A 21888-nucleotide genomic window follows, 5' to 3' on the forward strand; every position below is an offset into this window, starting at 1 on the left:
CGACTGTCTCCAATACTGATATGAGTACAAATTAAAAAAGAAATTTAATCTCTTACCACTATTTAATCCTAATTCACATTATTTCTGCCAACACAAACCATCTAATTGTTAAATCCCACAATCAAAGCTTCATTTTTCCCAACCCAAGCACGTAATCTAGGAAGGGTTGCCATGAGGAGACAAATTTAGAAACAGTATTATCTCCTATTAAAGCTGTTAGCTTCGCCATTTGAGCCAAGTCCATTAGTTTAATAATCCACTCTTCCACTGTAGCTATTTGTGAGTCTTTCCATCTTTGTGCATCTAACAGTCTTGCAGCTGTGATCATATATAGAAGCAAATATCCATATTGTTTCTCCAATCCTTTCTCCATCAAACCCAGTAAGAACAATTCTGGTTTTTTTTTAATATTCATTTTAAGAATCTTTTGAATAGCAATGCATATCTGGTCCCAAAATTTTTTAGCCTTTTCACAAGTCCACCACAAGTGATAAAAGGTTCCTTCACCCTATGAACATTTCCAAAAAATAAGAGCCGTTTGACATTCATTATGATATTGTAAATATTCTATAATATCCAACATGACTCTAACATTGTCTCTTAATTGTCTTTTAGGCAAAAATCCACATTGATCATGATGAATAAATTCCTGCAAAAATTTTTTAACCTTTCTGCCAACACTGAAGCAAATATTTTATAATCGTTCTTCAACAATGAAATTGGTCTATAATTCTTAATTAAAAGAGGATCCTGTCCTTCTTTAGGTAGAAGCGCAATGTTGGCTTCCTTCCATGAGTCAGGCATTGCCACACCGAACAATATAGAATTCATCAATCTTTTAAAAGGTTCTTTTGAAGAATCTCATCTTCAAAACATTTATAATATATTGCAGGTAATCCATCAGGTCCTGGTGCTTTTCCCAGTTTGGTTCTCTTTATAGCTTCAACTATTTCAAACGTAGTTATAGGACTGTTCGATATTAATTTCTGTGGCTGTGAAAGTTTTGGTAATTTTTGCTTGTTCAAATATTCATCAAACTTTTCTAAAAAAAATTCTTGTTTTTTATATAAGTTAGAAAGGAAATTATGAAATGCTTTTTAAATTTTTTTATTGTCCAATAGTTCCACATTTCCTTCTTGAATTTTAGAAATCATTTTCTTATCTCCCTCTTTCCTTAATTTGTATGCTAACCATCTTCCTGGTTTATTTGCAAATTCAACGTGTCTCTGTCTAGCATATCTTAATTTCATTTCAATTTCTTTCACCGTCAACACTGAAATTTGTTGATGTAGTAACTTAAGTTGATAAACAATATTATTATCAGACGGTTTTTTCTGGAGTTCCTTCTCCTTCAACTTAATCTGATCTAAAATCATTTGTAATTTTTCTTGAGACTTTTTCTTAGGAATACGATTATGATGCATAAAATTTCCCCTCATAACCGCTTTACTGGCATCCCACACAGTTTTTAAAACTACACCTTTATCTAGGTTGATCTCAAAAAAGTCCTTTAATTTCTTCTTGCGGTCCTCCACAACATTTTCTTTTTGCAAAATAGAATACTCAATCTAAACACTGCAATGTTTGTCGGATGAATAAACAAAAATAACAGTCTTTGGGATTAATAAGAATTTGGATCAGATGTTTCTAGCATTTACCAACTGACTGTTTCCAGGAAACACATCTGAAGAAATCCCACTAAGGTCTAATAGACGCATTTGCACATACAAAGCTTGGTTAGTGTTAACCCTGGCTGGGTTTTCTATGTTCTGTATGAACACAAGTGCCTTTGTGGTTGATCAATAGTTCTCGGTGTTGTTCCTAAGATTACAGTGGATTAATTCAGGAACTCGGTGGTGAGTATGCTGTGCGAATGTGGCATCTGCATACAATATGCATCATGGGTTGTAAGAATGCTTGAAGTGCACTGAAATAGGGATAGATCCTTGCTTCACTGCCTTTCAAACTATTTCTTAACGTGAGCAAAAAAACTAAGAGCTGCTCTGTTTCTCTTGGTGAAGGTTGGCGAGAGGAGTGATCCCACTTCTAATGTATGGTGTCATGCATTTACTGATCATAGCACTCAATAATTACTGTAATACTATCTATATACTGCTAAAACTCTTGTGCCTGTAACCTTCAAGTGGCTGAAATGGTGTGTCATAGGCAAGAATTTTTGAACCAAGTACTTCAGATGGACTAACTTATCGAATGTGTCCAAAATCTGGGACCCATTACTCCCGTAGGACTGAAATTTGGGAAATTGTGGCTGCTTCAGCACTGCTGTGCCGCTCTGCCACCGTGGTCAGCCCAGGCCACATGATTGTCATGGATGTATCCTCGACCTCTTTCCTGCCTCCTCCTGTCTCCTGCACCCGGTCGGCTGGCGGCACGGCCGAACGGGTGAGTGGCAATTCGCTGCTTTGGAAACGAGGCAAAAATCTGAAATCTTTTAACGGTGGTGGGCATTGAGGGAAGGATGAGGGAGTGACATGGATGCCTGCTGGTGAGGTAGGGCTGCCTAGGAGGTGCCGGTGGTCGACATGAGCATTCTTCCTCCCTGAAGGGAGGGGGCCCTTGGGAACATGCCAGAATGGGGACCATGGGTGCTGTTTTTCTCATGGTCAACTAAGCAACTGCACGTGTACAACATAGGAGGAGGAGGAGGAGGCTTCACTGAGGTGCTCCTGAGGGTCATGAGTGGAGGGCAAATGGCGCAAGCCTATATTATCTGTCGAAATGGAGGGAGGGAGGGAGGGAAGAGAGAGGGAAGGGAGGGAAGAAGGAGGGAGGGAGGAAGGAAGGAAAAGGGAGGGAGGGAAGGAAGGAAGGAAGGAACGATGACCCAATAGGTCGCAGATTGTCTAGTATTTAAAATAATTATGGAAAAAACAACAAATCATTCCCAAGTGTAGCAGATAGGCTATTATCACACTGATCTCTTTTTTTTTCTTACTGCTATGCTAATTTAGCATTTTCCTGTCTGGAAACAGGTAAGTAGCTTGTTAAAACTCTGGTAATCTACTGGTGATCATCAAATTCAGTGACTTTTGTATTTATTATAATCAAGTTCTATTCCTTTTTATTAGAGATCCAGCTTCTGAACAACCTTTAACTATGACATTTTTCAGACAAGGCTTTTAAGGCTGATATTTAGTATCCCTAGAAGCACTTATTCTTCGGAAAGAGAGGACAGCTCTCCGAAGGCTCAGGGAGCCACATGGAGGAAACGTTTGCAGGAGAAGCTGGGTCCGAAAAGGAGACAGCAAATATAAACAGAGTATATAAACAGAGAGCAAACCCCACTCACTTCTAGCACTGAAGACGTTACCTAGCTGGGTAATGAAACGTTTGCAAGAAAACAACCAAGCTCAGAGAACCCCAAGGAGACAGCAAAGGCAGCTGGGTGAACGAATGCTAGCTGACACTGGCGCTTCCCAGCTGCTGTAACTTGCTGGTGCTTCCTGGGGCGGGCTGCAGCGTCTGAGGCTTCCAGGAGTGGCTGCGGCTTCCAGCTGCCCTGTGGCTCAGGGGCTTCTTGCGGCCCAGAGCTGCACAGCTCTGGGACTGCTTGCCACCCCGAAGGCAAGGTACAGGGCAGCCAAAAGTGCAGAGATGGGGGGGAGATAGGTGGGTGGGGGGAGTTGGAGGCAGTCCCTTACCTTATTGAGGCTCGGGGCTGGGAGGGGCGAAACCTGGAATGGCTTGGCTTTGGATGGGTCCTTGGCTAACGACCAGTAAAATTTGCTTAACAACAGCAAGGGGAATTGCTGGGATTGCATCACTAAGCGATGCAGTCATGTGATGTATGGTTTTATGACCACACCACTTACTGACCGTAATTCCGGTCACAATTGTGGTCATAAGTCGAGGACTACCTGTAAAGATGTTCTTCATTTTCAACAATCAGATTAAGCAAATCCCCTGAGATTGGTGTTTGCAACTATGGTATCCTCAGATGAATTAAAACCACAATTCCCAGAGCTTCCAGCTATGCTGGACAGGAATTCTGGGTAGTACAGTTGGAATACATTTCAAATATACCACTTTGGGGAAGGTTGACCTAGATGTTTCTTGCTCTCTGTTCTTTGACTGAGTCCTGAAGCAGGGAATACAGGGAGTGTTGCTAACTTGTTCTTCTGGAGGGTAAAGGTTTGAAGATATGAGGTTGGAGAAGGCTTAGCTCATTTGATGGCATCCATGGCACCACGCTCCACTTAACCCAGGGCTTCTTGGCTAGATCATAAGCAGGAAAATATTAGCCATGTCAGATTAAAACATGTTTGCATTTTGGAATGACACAAACCCACAGCTATTCACTATTGCTGACTAACAATTACTTCCCAGAGGTATGATAAACTCAGTAGATCTGGATATTAAACTGGTTTTCTGAAGGGACAACAAAAGATATTAAGATTCACTAGTGGTAATTATGTGCACTGAAGATGTTACCTAGCCAGGTAACGAAAGGTCTGCAAGCAAACCACCGAGCTTGGAGAGCCCAAGGACTCCACAGTTCAACCCTGACCTACCTATATTCTCTTCTAGTGGTAATTTAATTAATACAAAGGCAAATGTATTAGAAGTTGATGGGAGGCATGGGAAAAAAGAGCTGAAGAAGGCATTTGAAAAATCAATGTATCAAATAAAGATCTCTTTGCATTGATATCTAGGATAAGGAACTATGGAAGGTTCTGGAAATAAAAGGATCCCTTATAGATTACTTACATATAAACTTGGTTATCTATAATATCTGCAATCCATAATTGGTCTTCTCTAAGGCTAGAGTTGGATAATTGTGACCTTCGATACTAACCAGCTCATCAATTGTTTCAGAATTAATAGCACTCTGAAATTCTGCTTGCCTCAAACATTCATGGAGGAGCACCTTCCAGAACTGCTTAATTGAGACGTCAGGAGAGAGTACAGAAGAGTGTCATAGCAAAGACATCGAAAGAACAAACTTCTCTGAAGAAGGCAATGAGCTAAGAGAAAAAAGCAGTCCAGGCACAAGTTCTACAGCAGATGGTAGGGCTGGAGACTGAGAAGGCAGGAGAATGTTGAAGCTACTGTTCATTCTGATCCTTTGGATTCCACGCCTGATTCTCTGGCATCTGAAAGAGATCTGCTCACGCAAACGCCATCCGCCAGGGCCTTTTCCACTTCCCATGATAGGAAGCACGTGGCGAGTTGGAATTAGTCTGTCAGAGACAACTTTCCGGAAGGTATGACTTCCTAAATATGGCATCCAACAAGAGGCAAGGGGAAGCTGCAAAATTCCTGTTCTGTTTATTTCCTTTAGAGGCCCACAAGAACCGTGTGGGAGAGGCGGATTGAGAGAGAGCGAGTGGGACAAGCCACCCAGAGAATTTCCATGGCTGAGGGTGGACTTGAACCAGGGTCTTTTTGCTCCTAATTAAGCACTTGAACCACTACATCATTTGGCTCCTCAGCATTAGTGGGAATGAAAATCCCATCCAGGCTGAGTTGAATTCCACTTATCACTCTAATGCACTGCTTATAAAAGATAATTTTTTGCCTCTGGAGCAATTCCAATTTATGGACTCGCATTCAGTCAATTACCAAGTGGCTGTGTTCACACCACCCCCTTAGCTTGTTGCTTAACTAACAGGCAGGATTCAAGCAATCTGGTGTAGCAGGGTGTAGCAGACCCAAACAAAACAAGGTGAAAACTCACCGGATTTAATAAGTTATGTGAACGCATCTATCGGGTTTGAATGAATGTTGATAAGGGTGTTGCATGAACATGGCTTTATTAAAGTTTGCACGGGAATAATTTACTGCTAGGCTAGATTTTTTGTACTTGGATATATTTTGTCTCCATTGGTCCAAGTTAAATCTCATCCGTCACAAAAAGGTGTTCGGTTGAAAATAGTTAATTTAGCATATACCCCAAACTGCTGACATTGTGGGTGTTTCTCAGCGAGGTTTTGATTGTGCAATCTCCCCGGCTCCTTTGTGGAATTTTACAAGGAAATCTTCCATGTCTTTCATGTCAATCTTCAATACTTTCCCACTGCATAATGTCCTAGTGGCTATAGGCTATTTCAATTCTTCTCGATGTAATTGGAGAGAGAGCTCTGAAGCCTGGCAGATTCTTCTGATCTCTGCAGTTGGAGGGTTTTGTTGTTGTTTTTAATTAGGAAATCCTGACCTCAGATTCCCCCCCCCCCGAGTTTGCTCAAGGTGAGGGCTGATGATCCTGTGATATAATATAATGATAAGATAAGATAAGATAAGAAAAGATAATAAGATAAGGGGGGCCTTTATCATATCTCCAATTTGCGGCAACCAACCTTTCGATCAGCTGCATCTTTCTAGCCTGATGTCATAGAATCACAGGGCTGGAAGGGACCTTGGAGGTCTTCTATATGCTGGGCCATCCTGCAGGGCTTTGGAGCGCCCTGCTTGTCCTGAGCTCTCTATGTACATAAATCACAGCTGATCAAAGGATGTAGAGAAGAATACATCAGACACCAAGGCTTGCTGAAAGAGATGCCTTGATCGTTCTTTAAAGGACGAGGAAAGACAGGAATAAGCCAACCTCTTCTGCGAGGACAAGCCATTGCTCAGAACTGAGTCCCTGCCTACTTGCCTTAATCCAGTGGGGGTGGGATACCCGAGGAGCCTCCGGTGCCAGTCTTAGGCTCACGTGGGATAAAAGAGTTTTGCCAAGTCCCGTTTCTGAATTAATACTGGGGGAAGGAAGGGGAGGACATAACAACGGACCTGAAGTTTGGGTGTCAGCTATTCTCTTACCATTTGTCCAACCACTTGCAGCCACTGCTCTATGTGCTGTTCTCAGAACGTTTGTGCTTCAGCACTACAAATGGCTTTTAAGAGATTATTATAAAAAGACGGTCTCCTATGCGTTGACCTATTTGGGAACACAGAACAAATACATGAAAGGACATGTCCGTCACGTGTATCTTCATTCTCTTCACTTGATAATGTAGGATAGGGTGCAATATGTCCCAGCTGCCTTTCAAACTGTCACAGGCAAATTTATGTAACTCGTTCGCTCCACCAAAGAGGATACAGGGAACAAAGAATCGGAGGCTTTCTTGGTACAGCTCACTTAATTAGGACAACCAAAGCCCTCCAGCTTCATTTGTACAACACACTAAGCTTCATCAGTTTTAATACTGGTGTTTTCTCACACCTTGTGCTTTAGTTTGCTTGGCAAACCCAGACTGTTTGGCTAATGCATGTATTGTGCAAATCCAGAAAATGGGTTAATTCAGGAAGCAGATGAAGCACATGATATAAACACATTTAAGCCCAAGTCCAATTCCTGGAATGCAGGATGAAAATTGAAGCATCTGGGGCAGATGGCTGGGCAGCCTCATGCCAAGTGAGGGGAAGCTCTACCGCTTCTCTGGGAATGTGATTCTGCTGTCCGACTGCTTTCACTCTTCGGACGTTTTTCTTAGCGTCTTTCTTCAATGACAGTCTGTCTTCCTGGCATTCAGATCCACTATTCTGTGCCCTGAGCTTTGAAATAACAGAGGAAAGATCTCAAAATCCTTCTATATGACGTACTTCTATTTTCCTCTTTTATCATGTCCCCACTCAGGCTTTTCACGAGTAAGCATTCCCAGTTCTTTCAGTGTCTCATCATAAGACTCAACTTCTTGTCACTGGCCCATTTTTGTTCCACAACGATTCTTTGCTTCTCTTTCTTAAAGAGGAACTCCCTACAGCTGGGTGTTTCCCCTAAGAGAGAGACGATTAGCACTTTCTGTCCAGAAGGCCTCGATATCATAGCTGTGTCACGAATGTAGTGTGCAACAGTTCTTCCATGAATAGCTCATGCTTCCAGACATTTCTTCCTGTCTGGCGTGAGCAACGTAGCTCCATGAAGCACTTCTTCCCCTTCACTAGATGGCAGTAGCTTTGTTGACACTAGTTCACTATCTGCCACTGTTTTAGCTCTACTTTCCTGTCACCACAGATTTGTGCTTCAGGTACTCATAAGTACTCCGTCTGGTGAAGAAGATCCCATCAACGTTGCATTTCTGCTGGGTAGGAAATGCTTCCTCCAAATCAGGAAAAGAACATTTCCATTTATAAAATAAGAATTCCACAGTCCACAAATCCTGGAACACGCCATTCTCAGTCCCAACTCCGCACCTTTTCTGGGGAGCCATTTCCCCACAACAGTCACCTGCTGAGGAAAAAAAAAAGGTCTTTTACTATTACTAGTACTACTACTGCAACTACAGCTACTATTCTGCAGTCAGCATTATCAACTGATCAAAACTAAAAATTGTTTCTGTGGGGCACATAGTGCTGCAAACTGGCGTTCACAATGCCTCTTGTAAAAGAAAAAAGGAAGGTGAGAAGGCAAGAGATAGGAAACTGGAACCGAAGGTTTGATATTGACCTGCAATTATGTGTAAAAATGTAGAACATTTCTCTTCTCTGTTTCAAACCGCAGCTGGCAAAGCAATATGGGAACATCTTTTCTCTGTGGGGAGGCGGTTATCATTGCATAGTTCTCTGTGGATACCAAGCTGTGAAAGAAGGACTGATAGACCATTCAGAAGCCTTTGTTGATCGCCCAGTCTCACCTTTCCTTTTCGCTACCAACAAAAAAAGGGGTAAGTCAAAATTGTAGGTAGTTACTGTGTTCTGTCTTGTTGTACTGTGGCACTGAACACCAACATGGCCAACAGTCATGCTGTCCTGGGAACCGATGATGGTAGTTCTGGAGAAGCATCACATGAAAAGGAACCCAAGTTTCCTTTGACTATCCCACCTGATTCCAGTAAATCTGGAAGTACCTTCTGCACTGTATTTCTCAACCACATTGTGAGGAAGGAAGCTGTCACATCATCTGGTCAGTAAGGCTCACATAAATCAAGAACGATGATAGCAATTTATTCTCAAAAGGGAGATGATGTGGTGGCTCCCATGAGGAGCAAGATCAGTAAATGGGTACTTTTTGATAGACAAATCAAGGTAGAACAGACCTTATTTGAACATGGTGGAGGAAGTTCAGGAGTATAGACAGCCACGTGGCTGTATTAATAATATTTTTCAGAGGTTTCTCCCATACATTTATATGAGATATAAGGAGCCTTGACTATAGAGAAAGACGATGGGATTTCAATAGTCCACCTGTGAGCTTAAAACTGTCCTCAGAACTCTCACATAATAAAGGTGAACTTCTATAATATCACTCTGTATCAGTCAAGGCTTCCTATGTTATTAAGGCTCCAGATTTTCCTTGAGGATTGTTGGTTTCTCCACATTTTCTGAGACATAGATTACTATTCAGTATCAAAGCTGGATAGAAAGGGTTAGATTGTTCAATGCAGCAGGATAAATTGCATATATACAGTATATTGTACTTTATACAATACAATAATTTCTTGGTGTTCCTTGATGGCTTCAGGTATTATCTTTTCAAACGGTCACACCTGGCAGCAGCAAAGACGGTTTGGTGTTGTTACCATGAGAAAGTTGGGACTGGGGAAAAAAGGCATGGAATCCCAAATCCAGGAGCAGGCCCAACAGCTTGTGGAATTCTTTGCAGATACAAAGGGTATGTGATAATCTGAGATGATAGTGGCATGAGTGTAAGTGCACAGAAATCTTTCAGTGGTGTTCATTATCTGCTGGATCATAGATTCATAGAATCATAGGGTTGGAATGGATTACGGTCTTCTAGTCCAACATCTTGCCCATGGCAGGAATCCTTGTACCATCTCAGATAAATGGCTATCCAAGCTGATCAAGCATCCGTGGCTCCTAAGGTAGCCTGTTCCATTGCTGAGTAGCTCTCACAGTCAGGAACTTCCTCCTCATTTCAAATTTGGATCTCCTTTTGTATAGCTTCCATGTATTGCTTTTTGTCCTGTGCTTCACATCATCCACATCACGTCATCCACAGCATCTTCCCTGTGACATGCCTTCAAGTAATGGAAGACTGTCCTTATGTCTGTTTTTTCCTACGCAATTACAAAAACTTACATTTATCACCAACATACTGCATTTTGTTGGACAATGCCCAATGTTCAAATCCATCAAGATCCTTTTGAACATTGAGTCTCCTTTCTTTGCTGGTAGCAGTCTCGCCCCCAGCTTTGTGGTATCTACAAATTTGATGAGCATCCTTCTAGCCCCTCATCTAAGACATTTATGAAGCTGTTGAAAAGTACTGAGCCCAGTTATCCTACTGGGTATCACCTTTCATACTGAGACAGAACTATTAAGAATGACGCTTTGGCTTTGACTGTTCAGCCAGCTGAAAATTCATCTGGCAATGGGAGCATCTATCCCATAATGTTCCATTTTATCAAGGAGGAGGCTGTGGTCCTTTACCAGACATCTTACTGAAGTCTAAGTGCACAACCACAGCATTTCCTTGGTCCACTAACCTAGTCACTTTGCAAAATAAAAATAAAGCATTATGATTTGTCTGGTAGGGCCTGTTTCTAACCAAACCTTTGCTGGCTTCTGGCAATCTTTCCCCTGTACCAGTGCCAAGCTGATTGCTCTGACTTCCTTTGATCCACTTTTCCCCTGCATGGTTAAGTTAATTTATCACCTCTCATAGTGTCTAGAACGCTTTCAATTCTGCTCTTCTTCATTTCCCACTCCCTTGAGCAATGAAATGGCTGCTATAATTAGTGTTATCCAGGAGATACGCTGAGATTACTGTTTGTTGCAAAGTCTTACAACATTTTTGAGAACTAGTAAGATTTTGTGGCTTAGCACATGGGCCGTTCTGTTTTTTTAAAAGAACACTTTAAAGAAAATGTATAAACAATGCAAGAGAGAACATGAAAAAGGAATAAAAGACTATAATTTGGATAAATAAGCTAGCGATACAAAAATGTCAAGGAGGTTATAGCTTTCTAAAATATCATTAATTATTATATGTGATGTACAGTTGTGCGACCCCTTCATGGATCACTGCCTTGTCGTGGCGAAGGGGCTTGCGTAACTCAGTGAAGCCATGAGCTATACCGTGCAGGGCCACCCAAGACGGACAGGTCATGACAGAGAGTTCTGACAAAATGTGGTCCACTGGAGAAGGAAATGGCAACCCACTCCAGTATCCTTGCCAAGAAAACCCCATGGACAATGTTAAAAGGCTAAAAGATATGACGCCGGAAGATGAGCCCCTCAGGTCGGAAGGTGTCCAATATGCTACTGGGGAAGAGCGGAGGGCAATTCCAAGTAGCTCCAGAAAGAGTGAAGCAGCTGGGCCAAAGCCGAAAGGACGCTCAGCTGTGGATGTATCTGGAAGCGAAAAGAAGGTCCGATGCTGTAAAGAACAATATTGTATAGGTACCTGGAATGTAAGATCTATGAACCAAGGCAAGCTGGATGTGGTCAAACATGAGATGACAAGACTGAACATCGACATCTTGGGAATCAGCGAACTGAAATGGACGGGAATGGGTGAATTTAATTCGGGTGACCATTATATCTACTACTGTGGCCAAGAAACCCTTAGAAGAAATGGAGTTGCGCTCATAGTCAATAAGAGAGTGGGAAAGGCAGTAATGGGGTACAACCTCAAAAACGACAGAATGATCTCAGTGCGTATCCAAGGCAAACCATTCAACATCACAGTAATCCAAGTCTATGCCCCAACCACTGATGCCGAAGAAGCTGAAGTTGACCGGTTCTATGAAGACCTACAACACCTTCTAGAACTAGCACCAAAAAAAGATGTCCTTTTTATCATAGGGGATTGGAATGCTAAAGTAGGAAGTCAAGGAGTAATCGGAATAACAGGCAAGTTTGGCCTTGGAGTACAAAATGAAGCAGGGCAAAGGCTAATAGAGTTCTGTCAAGAGAACAAGCTAGTCATAGCAAACACTCTTTTCCAACAACACAAGAGACGACTCTACACATGGACCATCACCAGATGGTCAATACCGAAACCAGATTGATTATATACTTTGCAGCCAAAGATGGAGAAGCTCTATACAGACAGCAAAAACAAGACCAGGAGCTGACTGTGGCTTAGATCATGAGCTTCTTACTGCAAAATTTAGGCTTAAATTGAAGAATGTAGGGAAAACCACTAGACCACTCAGGTATGACTTAGATCATATTCCTTGTGAGTACACAGTGAAGGTGATGAATAGATTTAGAGGATTAGATTTGGTAGACAGAGTGCCTGAAGAACTATGGACAGAGGTCCGTAACATTGTACAGGAGGCAGCAACTAAAACCATCCCAAAGAAAAAGAAATGCAAGAAAGCAAAATGGCTGTCTGATGAGGCTTTAAAATAGCTGTGGAAAGACGGAATGCGAAAAGCAAGGGTGAAAGGGAAAGATATAAGCAACTGAATGCAGATTTCCAGAGAATAGCCAGGAGAGATAAGAAGGCCTTCTTAAATGAACAATGCAAAGAAATTGAGGAAAGCAATAGAATGGGGAAGACTAGAGATCTCTTCAAGAAAATTGGAGATATGAAAGGAACGTTTAGTGCAAAGATGGGCATGATAAAGGACAAAAAAGGCAGGGACCTAACAGAAGCAGAAGAGATTAAGAAGAGGTGGCAAGAATACACAGAAGAACTATACAAGAAAGATCCTAATGTCCCTGATGTCCACGCTGGTGTGATCACTGACCTTGAGCCAGACATCCTAGAGAGTGAAGTCAAGTGGGCCTTAGGAAGCATTGCTAACAACAAAGCTAGTGGAGATGACAGTATTCCAGCTGAGTTATTTAAAATACTAAAAGACGATGCTGTTAAAGTGCTGCACTCAATATGCCAGCAAGTTTGGAAAACGCAACAATGGCCACGGGATTGGAAAAGGTCAGTTTATGTTCCAATTCCAAAGAAGGGCAATGCCAAAGAATGCTCAAACTATCGCACAATTGCACTCATTTCACATGCTAGCAAGGTTATGCTCAAAATCCTACAAGCTAGGCTTCAGCAATACATGAACCGAGAACTACCGGATGTACAAGCTGGGTTTCGAAGAGGCAGAGGAACTAGAGATCAAATCGCCAACATTCGCTGGATCATGGAGAAAGCACGAGAGTTCCAGAAAAACATCTACTTCTGCTTCATTGACTATGCAAAAGCCTTTGATTGTGTGGATCACAACAAACTGTGGCAAATTCTTAAAGAGATGGGAATACCAGACCACCTTACCTGTCTCCTGAGAAATCTGTATGCGGGCCAAGAAGCAACAGTTAGAACCGGTCACAGAACAACCGATTGGTTCAAAATAGGGAAAGGTGTACGACAAGGCTGTATACTGTCACCCTGCTTATTTAACCTATATGCAGAGTACATCATGAGAAATGCCAGGCTGGAAGAATCACAAGCCGGAATTAAGATTGCAGGGAGAATCATCAATAACCTCAGATATGCAGATGACACCACCCTAATGGCAGAAAGTGAAGAAGAACTAAAGAGCCTCTTGATGAGGGTGAAAGAGGAGAGTGCGAAAGCTGGCTTGAAACTCAACATTAAAAAAACTAAGATCATGGCATCTGGACTCATCAATTCCTGGCAAATAGAAGGGGTAGAAATGGAAGCAGTAACAGACTTCATTTATTTGGGCTCCAAGATCACCGCAGACGGAGACTGCAGCCATGAAATTAAAAGACGCTTGCTCCTTGGGAGGAAAGCTATGGCAAGCCTAGATAGCATATTAAAAAGCAGAGACGTCACCTTGCCGACAAAGATCCGCATAGTCAAAGCTATGGTTTTTCCAGTAGTAATGTATGGCTGTGAGAGCTGGACCATAAAGAAGGCTGAGCGCCGAAGAATTGATGCCTTTGAACTGTGGTGCTGGAGAAGACTCTTGAGAGTCCCCTGGACTGCTAGGAGGTCAAACCAGTCAATCTTAAAGGAAATCAACCCTGATTGCTCATTGGAAGGACTGATAATGAAGCTCAAGCTCAGATATTTTGGTCACCTAATGCGAAGAGAGATCTCTTTGGAGAAGACCCTGATGCTGGGAAAGATTGAAGGCAAAAGGAGAAGAGGACGGCAGAGGATGAGATGGTTAGATAGCATCACTGAAGCAATGAGCATGAAACTGAGCAAACTCAGGGAGGCAGTGAAGGACAGGAAGGCCTGGCGCAATATGGTTCATGGGGTCACGAAGAGTCGGACACGACTTAACGACTAAACAACAACAACAACAGTTGTGTGAAAAAGAAAGTACACCCTCTTTGAGTTCTATGGTTTTACGTATCAGGACATCATAAAAATCATCTGGTCCTTAGCAGTTCTCCAAAGTAGGTAAATACAACCTCAGATGAACAACCACACATGACATATTACACCATGTCCCTTCTGATTAGTGTAATGCGCTTTACGTGGGGCTGCCTTTGAAGAGCATTTGGAAGTTGCAGCTGGTCCAGAATGCAGCAATGGTGTTCCTCTTGTGGCCTAGATAATGCCACTGCTCTGCATCCTGTACTAGCTCCAACTGGGCTTCCAGGTACTGTTGATCACTTCTGAAATGACCTTCTACATGGCAGTAAATGCTAAGCTGTTTCTGATTACATACATAAACAAAACCTGAATGAGAAATAGACCTTAAGGGACGTGGAGAAAGGATATTGATAGCCAAGGAATTCGGGTGAAATTTATTTTATTTTATTTATTTATTTATTAAACTTGCCCTCACCCATCTCCCCCCAATGGGGGCTCTAGGCGGCTCACAACATATTAAAAACAAAAAATAAATATACAATTAAAATTTATAACAAGACACATTTACAAAAATAAAAGGAAAAGAAATCCAGGAGGCCAATGGTAGCAACACCGGGCCTCTAGGGGGATAGCCAACCCCACATCTGATGACCTCCCTCCCCACCCCAGGCCAGATGGCAGAGCCAGATCTTCAAGTCCCTCCAAAAGACCTGGAGTAAGGGGGCCTGTCTCACCTCCGGGGGCAAGTCGTTCCAAAGGGCGGGGGCTACAGCAGAGAAGGCCTGCCTTCTGGACCCCGCTAGTCAGAGTTCTTTTTCTGAGGGGGTCCGGAGCATGCCCTCTCTCTGTGATCGGGTGGGACGGATTGAAATCGTGGAGGAGAGGCGGTCCCTCAGGTAACCTGGCCCCATGCCATGTAGGGCTTTAAAGGTGATAACCAACACCTTGAATTGGACCTGGAAGCAAACCAGTACCCAGTGCAGCTCACGGAGCAAGGGTGTTACATGGGTCCTTCTTCAGACCCCAAAAATAGCTTACACGGCTGCATTCTGGACCAGCTGAAGCTTCTGGATACTCTTCAAGGGTCGCCCCATGTAGAGCTCATTGCAGTAGTCTATCTGGGAGATAACAAGGGCACAAGTGACCGAAGGGCATTCTGATCCAGGAAAGGGAGTAACTGGCACACAACCCAGAGCTGTGCAAAAGCCCTTCTGGCCATGGCTGCCACCTGCTCTTTGAGCAGGAGCCGTGAGTTCAGGAGGACCCCCAAATTACATACTGGATCTGTCTGGGGCAGCGCTACCCCATCCAGCACCAACGATGACAATGTCCCGGATACAGAGGAGCCATTAACCCACAACCACTCCGTCTTACCAGGGTTTAGCTGGAGCCTGTTGTTCCCCATCCAGACCCTTGCAGCCTCCAGACACCACGAGAGGGCGGTCACGGCATCACTTACCTCACCAGGGATGGAGATATATAGTTGAGTATCATCAGCATGCTGATGATACCTCATCCCATGATGACAGATGATCTCACCCAGCGGTTTCATGTAGATGTTGAAGAAGAGCGGAGAGAGAACCGAACCCTGCAGCACCCCTCAGAGGAGGGGCCGAGGATGGGACCTCTCGCTCCCTATCACCACTGATTGGGATTGGCCCTGGAGAAAGGAGGTGAACCAGCACAAGACTGTGCCGCCCACCCCCAAGTCCCTGAGCCATCCCAATAGGATACCGTGGTCGACGGTATCAAAAGCCGCTGAGAGATCAAGGAGAGCAAGAATTGAACATTGATAGGTTTTTCCAATTACGTTGGCTATGCTACACTTATGAGTTTTGTATTTTCAACAGAAAGTGAGCTATCAAAAATAAATAAATAAATAAATAAATAAGGAGCCCAACTTTTCTTCTTTGTCTCTAATACGCTCTACAAGACATCTCAGTTTTGGTATAATCAGGAGAAGGAAAATTCATGTGAACATTCATTTCTATCCTTTTGTTTTCAGGGCAGCCAACTGACCCATTACTACCCATCATGAAATCGGTCTGCAATGTAATCTGTGCTACAGCTTTTGGACATTGCTTTTCCATTGAAGATGAGGACTTCCTGGAGTTGATGCAAGCCCTTTGGATTGCCTTAAAGTTTGGAGGCAACTGCTATTATATAGTAAGTAGCAGTATTCTTGCTTCTCCATCTTCTCTTTCACATCTGAGTTAGTTAATTTGGGATTTTGCAGAACAATAGATCTATGGTCATTAACAGAAGTTTCAGAAGACTGGTGTAGAAATTCAGTCCATATATAAATTCAGTCCACTTACTGACTTAACTGCAAGGAATGAAAGCTTGCCTTTTGTTAAGAAATAACAGAGAATAGGATTTTGGAACCTGTAGTCCAATATTGTAACTACATTCATTCTCCCCCTCCCTCTCTTTTTGGTAGCTCTATGAACTTTTCCCGTGTATATTAAAACATTTGCCAGGCCCTCACCAGACTGCCCTATCTGCTGTGGAGATGATTGTTTCATTTGTAAAGAAGGAGATCAGACAGCATAAGGAGAACCCGAACCTGCATGAGCCACAGGATTTAATTGACTTCTATATATTTCAAATGGAGAAAGTAAGTGTTTGCTTTATCTGGGAATATTGCTTGATGAAGAAACAGTGCATAGCTCTCATCTATTCCTGCGCATGTCTTCTATAGTATCAGTTAGAAGATTCCCTGAGTGACTGATAATATTTGATGGTTTAAAACAAAACAAAACATTGAGGCCAGAATGAAGTTGTTTTAAAAAGCATTCAACAATGATCCTCATCGAAGGCTCTAGAGTCATGGGAATACTGGCCCTGTCCTTTTATGGTAGCTGATTGGTTAAAAAATAGAAAGCAAAGACTAGGAATGAATGCTCCAAGTGTCCAATAATTCAGATTCAATCTCAAGAAAAGTGCTTCAGAGTGCATGGCTGTCCTGAGAGAAGGTGCTCAGTCTTCAATCCTGCCCACTCTGAAGCACCTTTGGGAAATGGGATGTGAAACTCTGGATCACCTTAAAAACTCAGCAGTTTTCTCAACAGAGGGAAGTAAGAAGTAGAGTTTCTCCATAATTTTCATTATGACTAGTTAAATTTAAATAAGTGTCAGATGATGCAGAATGGGGCAAACTTCACATATACATTGATGTGGCCTGAGCTGTTTGCAACTGAGCAGGAAGAAGACCAGAGAGCCCTCTTCGGTGCCAACTGATGGTAGTTCAGTGAAAGTGGTAACAGTGCGCAGGAGGCATAAAAAAAGAAAATCCAATTAGAAAAGGTATTGAAAACTGTCAACATGGCAATGCTGTTGTTTAAATCGTATGCATGTGTATATGGGGTGTTTGGGGTGTCAGGGAGGGGTAACACCTTTGGCAGGGGAACATGCCACATCATTTCTAGGCGATTTGCCCACCTTTGGTCCCCACCTGGCACTCAGCTCTCACCTTTAGCCGGCCTTAAACCCTTGGCGAGACGGGGAGCTGCCTACGTGAAGACGGACTCCGGCGGACTGAGCAGATGAGACCTTGGAAGGCACACAGGCAGCTCAGGTCTAACGGTCACTTTTTCACTGACCAAAGCAGCAGTGAAACTTGGCGTCTACCTGGGCGACTGAGCAGCCCTCTCTAGGAACGCACTGCTCAGCTCCGTAGTATGAGGAAGGGGCTAGAAAAGGTGCCCTAAACATTGCCTGCTTCACTACACCCTGGTCACTTTACCGCAGCTGGCCGGGATCCCATCTTGGCAGTCAAACAAACACAAGAAATGCAAGGTGATACCACTCATCATTGGCACTTGGAACATATGCATGCTTTTGGACAACCCTGCAGCAGACAGACCAGAGAGAAGAACAGCCTTAGTTGCCACAGAGCTTGCAAGATGTTGTGAGATTTGCCCCGTTCGACAGAGAAACTCTCGTGACACGTGTGGTTCACAAAGAAGGTTTACTCATGCGTAACGTAGTAGTCACAAGCAAAGCCAGGACTGGCTTGGTACAATTGCATCACTTGTTATATTCCCCCCTTCCCGCGCTTTTTCCCGCCTCGTGATCGCGTTGCGGCTGTGGGCTATTAGGCCCCCCAATGTCCCCCCTGATCGTTCATGATGGCAGGGTCGGTCAGAGTCCATTGTCCTTGATTGCCAGTCCCCCTCCGGCTGGGTTGGCCCCTCCCTGCTACGTGCAGACCCACGGGTTCTGTGCTGCGTTGCGATCTTGTTTCGCTGCCCTGCGGCCCCGTTCCTTGCTTGCTCGCGCCGTTATCAGTTCATAATTAAAAGCTTCCGCTGCGGTTTTCCTGTTTAGCTGGCCGCAGGTGGCTCGTTAATTAGCGGCGCTTTCGGTTCCTCTTTTCCCCGCTAGCTACCGCCGGTGGATTCCGCGTGGTCTGGTTGCGAGCTTCCCTGCAACCCCGTGCTTCCCTGAAGCCTCGTGCTGACCGAACCTGACATGCCGCCCCCCTGACGACAACTCCCCCCCCTCGGTCCTATTTCGGCTTCCCGGGGTATTTACTGTAAAAGTCCCGCACTAGGTCCGGCGCCCTTATGTGGGTTTTACTCACCCATTCGCTGTGGGACTTGGGGAAATGTTTCCATTGCACTAGGAGCTGGGTCTGCCCCTTGTGCCTCCGGGCGTCCAGTATCCGGTTGATTTCGAAATGCTGCTCCCCCCCGACCATGATGGGTGGTGGTACTCCCTCCGCCTTGTGCCTGGCGTTCCCCGGCTGGTGCAACTTTAGCAGGCTGCAATGGAACACCGGGTGGATCTTCCCGAGGCTTTTCGGGAGCGTCAGCCTGACGGTCACCGGATTGATGATCTCCGAAATGGGGAACGGCCCCACAAACCTCGGGCTGAGTTTTTTCGATGCCTGGTGCGTCTTTAGGTTTTTGGTTGACAGATACACCTGGTCCCCCACTTTCCACTTTTCCTCGGGGAGCCTCTTGCGGTCCGCGTGCTTCTTGTAGTCGGCTTTGGCTCTTTGCAATGCCGCGTGCGCCGCTCGCCGGGTCTCGTCGATTTGGGCGAACCAGGCGTCCAGGGAGTTGATCTGGGATTCCGGCTGAGGCAGCTCCGGCATGGGGACGAAATCTCTCCCGGTGGCTACTTTGAACGGAGAGAACCCGGTGCTCTTGTGGACGGCGTTGTTGTATGCCACCTCCGCGAATGGTAGTAGCTCCGCCCAATCGTCCTGTTGGTGCCCCACGTAGCAGCGCAGGTACTGTTCGAGCCCCCGTTCAGGCGTTCCGTGGCTCCGTCCGTCTGCGGGTGCGCCGCGGAGGATAGGGCTTGTTTCGTCCCCACCCGCTTCAGGAACTCCCGCCAGAACCGCGCGATGAAGTTGCCGCCCCGATCGCTGACGATACGTCGAGGTGCGCCGTGGAGTCGGTAGACATGTTGCACGAACAGTTTCGCCAGCCCCTCGGCCGTGGGGACTCGCCGGCACGCTACAAAGTGCGCTTGTTTGGAGAATAAGTCCGTGACCACCCAAATGGCGGTCTTCCCCTTACTCTCCGGGAGCTCCACTATGAAGTCCATGGCGACCTCTTGCCAAGGCCCGTCGGGTTCCGCTACCGGCTGGAGTAGGCCTCTAGGTTTGCCTTTGGCTCCTTTCGCTGTTGCGCACACCGGGCAACCCCCGAGTACGCCTCCACGTCCTTCCGGAGCGTGGGCCACCAAAACTGCCGCCGGATTAAGTGGAGTGTCTTTACGAAGCCGTAATGCCCCGCGCTCCGGCTGTCGTGGGCTCTCTCCATGACCTCCCGTCGGCAACCCTCGGGCACGTACAGCTTTCCTTCGTGCCACCACAACCCCTCTTGGCCGGTTAACGCCTCTCGGTTCTGCTTGAGCCAACCGTCCCGCTCCGCTGCCTCCGCGAACCCTTGCCTTACTTCAGACGCCGCGTCCCGTCGCTCCCCCTTGGTCTGGCTTCGGGTCACCGCCTTTGCAGCCAGCCTGCTGGCGGGGATGACGGAGTCCACGATCTCCTCCCGTAGGCTGGCGTGTTGGGGCATGCGAGACAGTCCATCCGCTAAGAAGTTGCGCTTCCCGGGGATGTGTTTCAGTGTGAACCTGAACCTCCCGAAGTATTGGGACCACCGTGCCTGTTTGGGGGATAGCTTACGCGGGGTCTTCAGGGCCTCGAGGTTCTTATGGTCCGTCCACACCTCGAACGGTTCAGTTGCCCCCTCCAGTAGATGCCTCCACGTGGCCAGCGCCCACTTGACCGCGTACGCCTCTTTCCCACACCATCCACCTCCTCTCCGTCTCGGTGAATTTGCGGGAGGCGTAGGCGCACGGGTGGATGGCCCCTCCGGGCTGGGTTGGAGCAGGACTGCTCCCGTTGCCACGTCTGATGCATCCACTTGGATTATAAACCGCCGGTCTGGGTCGGGATGGCGCAGGATCGGCTCCGCGGTGAACCGCTGTTTTAGTTCCTCAAACGCCCCCTGGCATTCTGCAGTCCACGCGAGTGCCATGCTGGGCTTGGGGGTTTCCCAGTGCCCTTGGTTTTTAGCAGGTCGGTTAGGGGAAGGGCGATTTGGGCGAAGTTCGGGATGAACTGACGATAGAAGTTCGCAAACCCTAGGAAGCTTTGGAGTTGCCTCCGGGTTCGCGGCGCTTCCCAGCCCAGGACATCCCTTACTTTCGCCGGGTCCATCTCAATTCCCCGGCTGGATATTCGGTAGCCGAGGTAGTCTAGTTGCTCTCGATGGAACTCGCATTTCGAGAGCTTTGCGTACAGCTGTGCCTTCAGCAGTCTCTGGAGCACCGTGCGCACCAGGCTCACGTGCTCCGCCAGGGTCTCGGTGTAGATGAGGATGTCGTCCAGGTAGACCAGGACGCCCCGGTAGAGTAGGTCGTGCAGCACCTCATTAATTAGCTGCATAAATACCCCCGGGGCCCCTTTTAATCCGAACGGCATCACGGAAAACTGGTAGCTTCCGAGCGGGGTGTTGAACGCCGTCTTCCACTCATCTTTTGCGCGGATCCTAACTCTGAAGTAGGCTTCGCGCAAGTCCAGTTTTGTGAACACCCTCCCCTTCGACAGATGCGACATCAAGTCCTTCATCAGGGGGAGGGGGTATTTGTACTCCGTGCTGATTGCGTTCAGCCCCCGGTAGTCTACGCACATACGGAGCGAGCCGTCCTTCTTCTCCCGGAATAACACCGGGGCCGCTAATGGTGACTTCGCGGGTTGGATGAATCCCCGTGCTAGGTTCTTGTCTATGAACTCGCGCAGGGCTCCCATCTCCCTCCTCGACAGGGAGTACATTTTTGGCTTAGGCAGGGTCGCTCCTGGCTCTAGCTCGATGGCGCAATCACTGGGCCGGTGTGGTGGGAGCTGGTCAGACTCCTTCTCCCCGAACGCTGCCGCCAGGTCTCGATACTGCCTCGGGATTCCGCCGCCCGTCGGGGGTTCCCCGGGTCCGGCCCCTCGCTTTGCGGTCGCCTCGCCAGTCGCCGCTGCCTCCCTCGCCTCGGGATCGTGGCGGGTCTCCGGGGTCCCGGCGCTGCTGCTGCTGCTGTTGCTGTTGCCGCCCGGGTCTCGGGCCCCATCTGCTCTCGCCCCGTCTCCCGGTGTCCCGGACCCTCCGCTTGCCCGCCGGTGGTTGCGGCTGCCTCCGTCTCCACGGCTCGGTCCCCTCTGCTCTCGCCCCTCGCCGGTCTGTCGACCCCGAACCGCACTGCCTCCGCCG

The 21888-nt window shown here is 46.2% G+C and overlaps 2 protein-coding genes across 8 annotated transcripts in view; one reads left to right on the top strand and one right to left on the bottom strand.

The window, feature by feature from the left end:
- Positions 1–21888, bottom strand: part of LOC148213506 (cytochrome P450 2J2-like) — a 95018-nt gene that overhangs the window by 67514 nt on the left and 5616 nt on the right. The window lies entirely within an intron of this gene.
- Positions 1–21888, top strand: part of LOC103060118 (cytochrome P450 2J5-like) — a 61261-nt gene that overhangs the window by 17206 nt on the left and 22167 nt on the right. For 5 of the 7 annotated variants that reach the window (XM_088132310.1, XM_088132307.1, XM_088132308.1 and 2 more), the window contains 5 exons: positions 4837–5225; positions 8462–8624; positions 9422–9571; positions 16173–16333; positions 16608–16784. In XM_088132310.1, coding sequence (XP_087988436.1) covers positions 5058–5225; positions 8462–8624; positions 9422–9571; positions 16173–16333; positions 16608–16784 — 819 coding nt within the window. In that variant the 5' untranslated portion in view covers positions 4837–5057. Of the gene's footprint in view, positions 1–2258; positions 2404–4836; positions 5226–8461; positions 8625–9421; positions 9572–16172; positions 16334–16607; positions 16785–21888 lie in introns of those variants that run through there. The other 2 variants (XM_088132309.1, XM_088132312.1) reach the window with 2 other exon arrangements.

Source organism: Python bivittatus, unplaced genomic scaffold (genome assembly GCF_059951505.1).
Source record: "Python bivittatus isolate LINGU-HERP-01145 unplaced genomic scaffold, Pbiv_v1 ctg000980_np1212, whole genome shotgun sequence".
Classification (NCBI taxonomy): Eukaryota; Metazoa; Chordata; class Lepidosauria; order Squamata; family Pythonidae; genus Python; species Python bivittatus.